Source organism: Varanus komodoensis, unplaced genomic scaffold (assembly GCF_004798865.1).
Source record: "Varanus komodoensis strain SLA01 unplaced genomic scaffold, ASM479886v1 scaffold3, whole genome shotgun sequence".
Lineage (NCBI taxonomy): Eukaryota > Metazoa > Chordata > Lepidosauria > Squamata > Varanidae > Varanus > Varanus komodoensis.
Genome location: NW_025335761.1, coordinates 19,585,599 through 19,597,916, shown reverse-complemented (window position 1 = coordinate 19,597,916; position 12,318 = coordinate 19,585,599). Strand labels below are relative to the sequence as shown.

The 12,318-nt window shown below is 40.2% G+C and overlaps 1 protein-coding gene across 1 annotated transcript in view; it reads left to right on the top strand.

Annotated features, from left to right (window-relative positions):
• LOC123026292 (cytosolic phospholipase A2 beta-like) overlaps nucleotides 1-11,061 on the top strand; it is a 46,578-nt gene extending 35,517 nt beyond the window's left edge. Inside the window, exons 15-20 of the mRNA XM_044435729.1 lie at nucleotides 1,438-1,575; nucleotides 2,551-2,655; nucleotides 3,140-3,331; nucleotides 5,359-5,525; nucleotides 7,709-7,895; nucleotides 10,859-11,061. Of these exons, the coding sequence (XP_044291664.1) occupies nucleotides 1,438-1,575; nucleotides 2,551-2,655; nucleotides 3,140-3,331; nucleotides 5,359-5,525; nucleotides 7,709-7,895; nucleotides 10,859-11,061 (992 nt within the window). The remainder of the gene's footprint in view (nucleotides 1-1,437; nucleotides 1,576-2,550; nucleotides 2,656-3,139; nucleotides 3,332-5,358; nucleotides 5,526-7,708; nucleotides 7,896-10,858) is intronic.
• The last annotated feature ends 1,257 nt before the right edge of the window (nucleotides 11,062-12,318 follow it).

Genomic DNA, 12,318 nt, shown 5'->3' with positions numbered 1-12,318 from the left:
CCTGACTGCTCATTAGGTGGCCAAAGTATTTGAGTTTCATCTTCAGGATCTGGCCTTCTAAAGAGCAGTCAGGGTTGATCTCCTCTAACATCTTATTTGTCTCTTGAGAAACCTATATGCGGGTCAAGAAGCAACAGTGAGAACTGGGCATGGAACCACTGATTGGTTCAAAATTGAGAAAGGAGTTTGGCGAGGCTGTATTCTGTCGCCCTGCCTATTTAACTTCTATGCAGAGCACATCATGAGAAAGGTGGGCCTAGGTGAATCACCAGTTGGAATTAAAAGTGCTGGGAGAAATATCAACAACCTCAGATATGCAGATGATACCACTCTAATGGCAGAAAGTGAAGAGGAACTAAAGAGCCTCTTGACGCAGGTGAAGGAGGAGAGCACAAAAGTTGGCTTGAAACTCAACTTTAAGAAAACTAAGATCATGGCATCCGGTCCTCTCACTTCCTGGCAAATAGATGGGGAAGAAATGGAGGTAGTGACAGATTTTATTTTCCTGGGCTACAAGATCACCACAGACTGGGACTGCAGCCAAGAAATTAAAAGATGCTTGCTTCTGGGGAGGAAAGCGATGGCAAATCTAGACAGCATACTAAAAAGCAGAGACATCACACTGCCAACAAAAGTGCGTATAGTCAAGGCTATGGTTTTCCCAGTTGCAATGTATGGCTGTGAAAGTTGGACTATAAGGAAGGCTGAGCTCTGAAGAATTGAGACCTTTGAATTGTGGTGCTGGAGGAAACTCCTGCAAGTCCCTTGGACAGCAAGGCGATCAAACCGGTCATAAAGTGTAAGGACTTGCAATATGTTGAACAGCAAATGAGAGAATTTCTGTAATAACTCAGCTACCTGCCCTTCTTCTTTTTGACTTTAAAAGCTTGAATACTATCAAAATATTACTATGCCAACTCTTAAATATTAGCACTGGAATGTTAGCATAATGCTAACTCCTTCTTCTCTGCATTAACCATCGTTTGAAATCATATCAATTACTTTTAAATGTGTTATGAAACTTAATGGTTCAACATTTCAAATTGTGATTTATAATCTCAAGATATATAGGAAGGAATTACATTAACTCTGCAAATGTTTATGAATACAATCCTCTACTGAAGTAAGCCGTGATGTTCAGTGGGGCTTACTCTCAGGTAACAGACATAGGACTGCAGCTTTCCCTTATTGGATAGGTAGTGTTTCCTGCACCTGTAACCCAATTGCTGCATGAAATCCTTCAAAATCTCATTAATACTGGAAGACCAACTGCTGGTCTTCATCGATCTTTTCTTTTAGAACAAACTTGTCTGTAATGCAAATCATTAGTTATTATTTCTCAACCTTAAGTTTTCTATATTAAGTTTATCATAACATTGGTAATAAAATGGAGACTCAAAGGCATTTATTTTCTGTACTTTTTTTTTCTTTTGGCAGAGTGGGTGGAATTCTCTCCTTATGAAGTGGGATTCCTGAAATATGGAGCTTCCATTCATGTAGAAGATTTTGATAGTGAATTCTTCATGGGAAAGTTGGTGAAGAGGCTTCCAGAATCTCGGATTTGTTTCTTGGAAGGTGAACTTTTGATCTGTTTAATCATGAGCTAAACTGAAAAAACATGAAAGTCCATATTAGTCTAAATTTGGAAAGCCACAGTCTGCTTTGGACAAGTTTAGGTCTTCGGCACAAATTTATAAGTGCAGCAAGATCTCTCACTCACTCCAACATGTTATATTGCACTATCAGCATGCACAGAGTCAACAAATGAAGTGTTTGTCTTTCCAACGCCTGAATTCAGACAATTAAGCCAGCCTGAAGTTTACAAAATAATTTTCAAGCTTTTCAATCAGCTAGAACGCCTCTTCAGCTAACTGGTAAACAAAGAAGGAAAAAGAGGAGGAGGAGGAGGAGGAGGAGGAGGAAGCTCTCTGACATGAAACCAAGGAGTTTTCAATATCGACCTTTTTTCTACCTTTCTATCTCCATCCCCCCCCTTTAAACTTCAGAATCTAGAAGAGTTCTAGAGATGTTGAACAGTATCCTATGGCTTTTGGATCAATTTAAGAAAGAAATTGCTCCAGAGTGGTTATTGGAATTGTAGTATGCATGAGTGTATATAAGATTCAAACTTGGTTCCTCATGATACCACACACTGGCATCTGGATCAGTTTACTTATGGTCTTACATTATTCCCTAGATAGAATTGTTTAAAATTTTGATTAGTATTAGCCAACAGTGGAAATGGATCTCTCCCACAATAAAATATCAATAATATTCATAAAACAATTAAGATACTGTAATAAATAGACAAAATAAAACACAATATATATAATCAACAAAAAGTTAAACTGTTTTTTCTGAACCCAAGTTCCTTTCATGATTTTTCTTTCTCTCTTTCCAATCATGGTAGCTTGATGCTGCACCACAGAATTTCCTACAGATGCTTATTTTGTCAGATGATTCTAGCCAGTGCTTAAAAGAATGTCCCGTCTGCAATCAGTTTGTTGAGATACAGTGTTGTTTAAGTTTCCCATGTGGTTGGACTTACAGGGATCTGGACTAACATTTACTCTCAAAATCTGCTGGATTGTTTGTCTTGGTCCTCAACACCAGAAGAATTTTGGAAACACTGGGTCGAAGATGTTGCAGATAAAGGTGAGACCTTAGTTACTGACTATAGTATTATTTCATGCTTTAAAAGAGGGGAGTGCTGATTGTTTAGACTGCCTCTTTGGTGGTCTAAACAATCAGGGCTCCAAAATCAGTTATCATGTCTTTGTGGTTACCCATGGAATCTAGGTACCTGTGATTTACTTGGTGTTATGACAACACATCACTGGAGATGAATGCAGTGGCAATTTCTGGTGCTTCAATATCAATATTTGTGATTTTATATTCACAAATATACATATTTCCTTTCTCTGGTGGGGGGATTAATAATCACTGCATTGGCCCAAAAGGCCTTGGTTCTACTTGGTGGGTTTCACATTTTCAGGATGTGTTCTGGCTGACTGAAACCTTATGGAACAGGGTACATTAAAATGGCGGCAACAACCATCTTAACCAGCCCTGAACGGTTACAAATTAGAGAGCCATATACATGTTTTCAGAAATTAACTTCCTCCATATTTTGTTTCAGGCGAAGAAAGAGCCTTGGATGATAGATATACAACTGTTTATAAGCCTCCAAGCTTTGGGTCTGGAAAGCTCTGTGAAATCTTTAATGACATTTTAACAGATCGTCCTTTAAAAGGAAAAACCCACAACTTCCTGCAAAGCCTTGACTTTGATAAAGACTATTTGCAACAAAAAGAATTTATTGAATGGAGAGGTAACTAATAGTCACATTCCCTGAAAAGAACTAGGTCTTTGAAATTTAATCAGTTTAAGTGAATTTCCAGTTGGTTTTCCAGTTACGGGAGTTCAAAGACAGTGAGATAATTCAGATGACAGAAGAGAACAATGCGAAGAGTTGAGCTGGTGTCAGATAAGTTATTTCAGGACCCTAATTTCTGGGCTGCTTTCAAGCAGAGGACTTAATGCTAACAATCCAAAGGCATCCTGCACCTATTCCATCTTTTCCTCCTTAATGGATTTTTCTGAATTAAGAAAAAAGACTGAGGAAGTGTTGGGAAAGCACAGAGATGTGGGTGGTTGGGGAGCAATACAAATGGAAGGTGCTATCTAGATCCCCTGTTAAATTAGGTGAATGAGGCTTTCATTGTGTACTTGCACTGTCTCATCTAGAAGCACTTGTGGAGAAAGGATTGTATTTGTTTGTTGATTTATGATAATTACATAATGCCTCATGACAAACTGTTATTGGCGACTCACACAATATAATGGGTTAAAATCAGGTTAAAAATAATAATGATAAATAGAGTAAAAGGTATTGGATAGTTTAAATCAGTAATAAAAATTTAAAATTCTTGGCACTTAAAGATAGCACTGTGAATACTAGGGAACGGCCTTGGGGAGGGCGTTCCATAAAAAGACTTTACAAAGGAGAACTCTCAGAATAGGAAAAGGGCATCAAGATGGGTTGCCTCTGAAGATTTTTACTGGAACACACTAGACTTTTCATGCCTCTTCTGGATCCAATTATATGGTCCCAGCTTGAGACTTGCCTCTTTTCTTCAAGACTGCTCATTATTGAAACTCACTCACTGTAGGAGTTAGTATCTCACACATAATAAAAAAGTAATACTCCGTTACACATTTGGAATCAATCAACAGGTTAATTCCAATGCCTCAATTTAAGATTAATGTGCCCTCCAGGACCTCTGCATTAAGCTGAGCAATAAAGCACACCGCAGGCTTAACACTTTGTACTTCAAGAACAAAATAGCACAAGAAGAGACCTGATAGATCAGACCAAAGAGGCACCGAGTCGAGTCTTCTTTTACCACAGGGGCTATTAAGCAGATCCACAAGCAGGATGTGGCTGCGACTGCTCTGAAGAGGCACACTGTCTCCAATAAGTGGAACGAATAAATGGTCTATGACTAAGTAGCCTTTAATAGCCTTGTTCTCCATGCTTTTGCTCCATCCCCCTTTAAAGCCATCCGTTTGGTGGCCATCACTACTTTATTCTGATCCACTTGATCAAGTATTTGTAGTGCAGGCAAAGTGAGGTGCAAGCTAGTCCTAGGCTTTTCTGTGTGGCGTGGAAGTGACCTTGGTCTGCCCAAGAGCTCTGAGTCAAACATGAAGCCTGTCCATCAATGGCTTCTTCATAGGACCCTTGGACATATGGTAGCCCTGTGGAAGAACGTGTACAGTCCAGCTTCTGATAGTTGAGTGCATCTTCCATCATGCGCTGGATTCAGCTTTTGGCATACCTCACTCATAAAGAAAAGTCCAGACTGCCGTGTCAACCAGTTCTGGTCCGTAAAGGTGACTTTCCACATTTCTGGAATGAATCAACATTGCAGCTGTGTTGCTGTCAGCCACCCAGGTCATTGTGGGAACAGACTCTGTGGCTGACCTCATGCCAGCTATTGATGAAATGGCAAGCACAGACCAGTCTCTAAACTTTACTGTGTTGGCTTCTGACTACTGTAACCAGGAATCAGCTGTGGATTATGTTTTGCAATTGTCTGTTAGTAAACATGTCGGATGTTAAGTTTTGCAAAAATTTTCAGGTTATAGTTTAGGTACTTCTAAACTAATATGAAGCAAATTGCTTTTGTGCAGCACTAAATGAAGTTTCTTCAGTAGGAAGTAAGCAGATTATTTTGAAGAGGAGCTAAAATAAGGCAGCATGTGCTATTATTAGTGACAGATTTTAACTACCTACAGTCATTTTCACACACAAGAAAGAAATGTTGATAAGAAAGGCTGAAAATTGCTTTCCAGATACTATGTTGGATACCTCTCCTAACAAGCTGACTCCAATGGATCAGTCCCTCTGTTTAATGGATATAGGCTATTTTATTAACAACAGTGGCCCACCACTTTTTAAGCCAGAAAGGGATGTAGATGTTATCATTTTACTGGATTATGAAATGAGCACAACCTTCCAGGTGAGAAGAAACTGTTTCTCTCTTGCTTTCCATCTGTTGTGTGTTTGTGATCGGGTGATATTCTAGTGACCTTCTCGTTTTTCTAATTTTATGTTGGGTTCATTTAGAACTTCAAGATTTTTTCTTGCCCAATATTGGGCAAACATACATACAAAAATGTATGTATGAGGAGAAATGTGTACAAAATATTGAGGAATTTTCATGCAAACATTAGAATAAATTAACACATTTTTCCTGCTATACATACTTGGGCATAGATGTTTTATTAGAAAACTCCATTCCAAAATTTGTAGACGCAAACAGTTAGAAGAATAACAGAGTCTCTGTTTGCATACTGGCTCAAAGGCATGAAATGCAAACTGAACAAATTTCTTCCTTATCCATTGTTCTGTGGTTTTGTAGACAACAGGCCAATCCCTCGTCCAGTTCTTGACATTTATCAAAAAGAACCTGGCCTCTTGGTCACAAGAAAGGCCTCTTCTTGTGTCCCTGGAGATAGAGTAGACAATATTGTACAAATAATTTGACGTGATACCTTTTTCAGAGCAACCATTGTCATGGGGATTCTGGTTTGTTGATTCTCGTGGTTCTCAGATTCTGGTTCTCACACACAAAAGTAAAATTCCATGCAAACATTGGGCAAATCAGAGACATTTTTAATTTAGTTTCTTTAATTCATTATATTTATATCCCACCTTTTTTCCTCTCAAGGAACTCAAGATGGCTTACACAATTTTTCTTCTCCTCCGCATCTTATTCTCATAACAGCCCTGTGAAGGTAGATAGGTTGGGGTAAGAGTCTATGACAGACCCAAAGTCACTCAGTGAACTCAATGGCTGAATGGGGACTAGAACCAGATCGCCTGAGTCCCAGACTCACACTCTTAACCACACCATCACACTGGCTCTCCAGGCAGATAATAACACCCCTTTTGAATAATCCATAGCAGTTGGCCTGCACGTGCAGCCACTCCCCTGGCCTTTCCTCTTGTGAGCTGAGCTGCTTTCTTTGAACAATCACCAGCCACAGACCATTCTCCTTGCAACTTTCTTTATTGCTTCCAAGTACCAATCATCCAGAACAGATCTTTGAGCATGCACAGGGTGATTTGGTAAACCCAAATCTAGTGTTTACCTCCAGGAACTCTCCTTATGAGCATGCCTAGGTCCCATCCACTTGGGAGGGACTCTCTGAAGACAAGCACATCACCTCTCAGGGTGCCGCTCATTCAGTTGGGCCTCCCATCTCTCTTGACACCTCACCACGGGGTCAACAGCAGGGACCTGTCCTGTGTTTGAGAATTCCTCCTCCTTGGGACTGGTCCCTCCAGCTGTACATCTTAGCCTTTCCCAGGAACTGCCTGGCTTGGTGAAGTGCCTGGCCTTGAGATAATCTCCTCCTCTTCCTGCATCTGAGAATCTTCCCATAGCCTATCCTCTGCAATCTCACTGAAATAGTCTTCATTTTCTGATCAGTATCTGGAATGCAGCCAGCAGTCCGTGGGAATGATTGCTCAAGACTGCCATTCCTCTTATGCCCAACATTTCCAGCTTAGCGAGGGCGACACTTCATGCTCACCGCCACACGGCTATAAATCAAACCAGTTGAATCTGATCAATAGAACGGTGGTTGTTCAGAAAAGAGTTATGATTTACGGATAACTCAGAATTTTGTTCTTCCTCGCCATTAACATGTTTCACTCTGGATTAGGCCAGTGTATTGTGGTGCCCTTTCCCCAAATATTAGGGCTAGAAGTGTTGTGTGCATGCATGCATGTCTGTGTGGTGTAGAAACTAAGGATGTTGTTTTTAATGGGGAAACAGCAGGGAGAAAAAGGAGTGAAACAACCATTTCCCTGAGTGCTGCTGTTCTGAGTCAATTAACTCTTCAACCCAGCTACTTAAAAAAAAAAGAGGGACATAATTTTGACTCTCCCATAACACACGTATTTGAGTTTTCCTTCCCCTTATTAATATTCTTAAAATTATAATTCACATCTACAAAAATTGCTGTCAAATCAGAAAATGCAACTGCAATATGTGAATTGGATGTGAGTATATACTTTTGTATTCACACTATACCTTCCAGTGGCTAGTAACAGGTTAATGTGCTGCATATTACTGCTGATTCAGTTCTAGTAAGCAAAACATGTGTCTTATGGATTGGTTTGTGTCTTCTCCAGCCAGCAGAAAGGTTGGCCAAATACTGTGAAGTGCAAGGTATCCCCTTTCCAAAAGTTAACCCAAGTGAGGAAGACCAAAAGAATCTCCAGGAGTGCTATGTGTTCTCAGATGAAAACAATCCCAAAGCACCAATAGTGCTTTATTTCCCACTGGTGAATTCCTCCTTCAGGGAGTTCAAGGCACCAGGTAAGTTCAGTGTTCTTAAGTTTATAGACTTCAAAAAAGTATTCTCTATCTTGAGCATCCCCAGAATTGTCTCAGTTTTGTGCTTTATCCATACAAACTTGCTGAAATTCTTCCTAAGAAACATTTCCCAGGGAATAAAAAGGAAATGTGAACATTGCATTCAAAGCATGACAATTCTTCCTGCTATTGTCTTTCAGAAAGAGCAGGCACAAGAGATCCTAGTACAGAAATTTGCATGGAGATCTTTTGCCCTCCTGCAAATTGTGGATGCAGAGACCCCGGTCTAGATCAGGACTGAGTAGGGCAAAGAGATAACCCTTTCTAGTGCTGAATTCAGATTGCAGCCCCCTTCTGCTGACTGTTTTTGAAAGAAAAGTTCTATCACATCTAGCTTGACCTAAGTAATATTACTTCTCTGTTATGGTAGGCTTGTGTCATATATCACATAGTCAGTATGGAAACAGAATAAATCATATGCACGCAAAGGAATTATGGGGAAAGTGTAATCTTATGCAATATCACACACTGAATTGCTTCTTTTCCTATTTGGTGATCTGGTCTAGTTCCGCATACTTCCTTTTAGCAGACACCCACAGGAAGAGAAGGGTTCTGCTCAGATGCCCACCTCTACTTTGCTTTCTCTCCAACTGACACAAGCCTTGCATGCATGCACAAATCTACAAACATGGCTCAGGGAGACCTCAGTCCAACTCAGAGGCCTCCTTGCATCCCATGCATGGAATGAGGTGTGGTGTTTGTGGTCTCCCATGCTGCCCTGCCTTGCATCAAGCATTTTATCTAGAGGACCAATTCTGGCCAGTTAGATAAAATGATGGGGGAGGAGAGAGGAGGCTGGGGGGGGGGGGCTTTGCTTTCTTACTTCCCAGTTTCATCCTTGGGTAGGTGGGAACCGGTGTAGTTCTTCTGGCACCAGGTACAAGGTGGGGCGCTGGGAGGCTTCACCTTTGGAGTCCTAGTTTTGATATCGCAGGATCTCAAAGCTGGGACTCCAGATATTCTTTCAGCCTTCTAGACACTTTCTGGAGGCTATGGTATTGTGCCCTGAAACAACCCACCAAAGATCAAAGACCACTCAGAAGTCTGAACACTTCCTGTATCGTGACAGTGTCCACTCTTGATTATTTCATAATATCAGACTGATGCAGTTGCTTTTTAAAGAAGACCCTGAAAAATGAGTAGTGGAAGTAAAGCATTTAAATACTGGATATAAACAGGCATGTTGTCATTGCTCATTTATCGGTGCTGTGGGTGTTTTAAATAATAAGCTCAGGTTGCCTGGAACATGATGTGCTAGACCCAGTTTCTGTATCTAAACACTTCTAAGGTGTGCAGTGGTGTTGCTGTTTAGCTGGGTGGGGCAGTAGTCTCTCCTACCTCATTTCATGCTAGTGTGATTGTTTTATAGATCCATGCTTTTTTCTGATTTACACATTGGTTTTACAGTTTAATGTTGCCATGCCATGTCATCCACATCTCCCTTCCCTTATGTCTTTTCTAAGTGTATGCATGAAGATGGGTTAGATAAAATCTACAAGATTCTGGCTGTGTCTTTCTGCTGTCTCTAAATCACTAAATAGTACACTAAGCAAAAATTATTCTGTTTGAAAGTACCCATAAATATGAATTATATTGCCTGAATATATTGACTCCATAATGTAAATGTGGTGGAGTGAAAAAGACACATCTGTAAATAATGGGCCCCACATAAGATTCCACTTTTCCTCACAATAAAAGGTTGATGAGAATTTGTGGAAAGAATGCATGAGCCCAGATTCTCAGTGCTGTGCCTCAGCCCTAAACTGTTAACTTGAGGCAAGCGTGAACCCCGGACAGTAAGACACATGTCTGAGCCACAAACTGCAGCTGTAAAAGTATACAGTCAGGAAGCCCAACTAGGCCTTCATGCCATGGGAGATAGACTAAATTAAAAAAGAGAAGGGCAGGGGGAAATTGAAGATTATCTGAAAAGACTGCCTCAAATGTAAACAGGGATTGTACTTACCTTGGTGGGATTCTATAAACATCATTCCAGATTTATTTGGTTGGAGAAGCCTCACATAAACCACACAATATGTACATTTTAAGCTTTAGTGCAGAACACTGTTAATGTAGCAATGTTTGTGGCATCAAATGTGGCCCCTTGAAGTTCTTAGCAATGGGTCCAAAATGAAATACTTACATGGGCTGCCACTGCATGCAACAAGATAGCCAATGATCCCTCAAGGTAATTAAGATACATGCTGGTCCTGAAGTTTACCTTCTGGAAAGTGCAGCTCTGAAGTGCCCTTTAGATATTTAATTTTTTACAAAATCATGCACTCAGCAGGAAAGTGTCAAAGCTTACAATTAACTGAGAAACGTTGTGCCCACTCCTCACTCCATACTGCCTTTTATGGAACAAGGGAGAACAAATACGGTTTCTGTTTTTGTTCAGAAAATATTATCATGGCCCTTAACTTGTCACTTCTTAAGCACTTACTCCTGGACTTAGTGATCAGTTGATATTTTTGCAGTGGGCTCAGACGGAAGATATTTCTTTGGTGGAACAAGAAGCTGATGCCGATTAGGCAGTATGAGGCCAAGACTAGTACTTTGCATTCTGATAAAAAATCATTTCCAGAAATGCGCTGCAGTTAGCAGGAGAAACACAGCTCTCAGGATGCTGCTTGATCATTGCAAAATTGATGCTGATAATTAAGGACAAACACATGTGAATCCTAGACAGGAATATGTTCATATTTCTTATCTATAAACTGCAGCTGTAAAAGTCTACAAATGAGAGGCTATCCAATGGCAAAATATAATAGGCCTTCATACCGCAAGAGATAGAGAAAATTCCAAGCAGCTTTTTTACTGGTCTAGCAATGTTTGGGTGTCTATCTGCTCCTCAATGCTAAGATACATTATCTATATTATCTGTAGCTATTTTTATTTTTTTTTAGGGGTAAAACGTACTGCTTCAGAAATGAGTGGAGGTAAAGTAAATGTGAACAGGTGCAGCTCACCATACAGAACGATTCATTTAACCTATACTGAAGAAGACTTTGACAAACTGATCAACCTGAGCACTTACAACCTCCTTTGTAGCAAAGACTATGTATTCCAGGCCATCCAGCATGCTATACAAAAAAGAAAAAACATTTAACTGTGAAAGCTGAAAGCCTAGAAAGCAATTTGGTCTGCTAGAGTTGGAAGGTGGGGCTATGCCATTAAACTACAAACACTGACAATGTTGGAGGTAATGTTAATAATCTCAATGTGGTAATGTTGCCCTTATACCATACACTTCGTAATGGATGTTTGTTCCCATCCTGCTAGGCTTTCAGAATGCTTATTCATTAACATTTGTTTTTCAGTCATCCCACTTCAGGGTCACACATAGTTTATAGTTTAGTAGATAACAGAAGGAACTTAGTGAGAAAGTGTGTTGTTTTTGCTGGGGATTGATGATGTTGTTGAGCCACTATTATAATGCGTTGCTGAGATTGTTCCCTTCGTGATACATTAAAAGCTGTGGATGTTTCAGGGATTTATTCATAATATTTTGAAGACGTGATCCTCTACAACTGTAATGCAAATGAGTGGGTTGTGTTGGGTTTCATTATCTACTGAACTGAAGAGTACAGCTGTCATGATTCAGTTCTAGTATGAATAATTGTACCATGCCAACAGGTATTTTCTTCTCATTTCCTTGCTACAAGGATCATTTCCATCCCTATCCAGGAGTGATACATTGCATCTCTGTGTGCTACCAGCATAGCAAGTAGTTAATAGGTCCATTAATGGAAGAACCCACGCCTTGTTGAAGCCAAAATACTTTTCATGTCCTTAGAATGAATCCCTAGCATGGCAGTGGCTGTACTTTTCACATTGGAGAGGGACTGTGGCTAAATGGTAGGGCGCATGTATGAGGCTCGGATCCACTGCCAGGACTGGGAAAGGCTCTGCCTGAGACCTTCATAACATGCTTTTGCATATGATGAAATTCAGGATAGATATTGATAGTTTAAATGAACTACTGATCTTTAGACACTTCCAGATAGCTGCTTCTCTGAATGGTGGTATCATTAAACAGGAAGGCTGGGGCAGGAGTACCTCACTGAAGGGGTATCAAGTTTGAGTGGACTTGGTACCCTCACACTCCCATTAATTCTGCTAGTTTAGTTAGACTAGGAGAACACAGCACTGTCTTCACATGAATTGCAGTTCTTGGACACTCTGCTGCAGTCATCTGCTGTTCACAAAAAGCTGATTCTAGAAGTTGCATGATACTTGCAACCTGTAGTATATACCTGTTGGCTTTATCTTCATGAGCAAAACACACTGGGAATTGCAATGGAAAATATGTATTTAGATGGTTGAAAAGAACAGACTTTAGCTTCTTGGCTGTAAATGGAATATG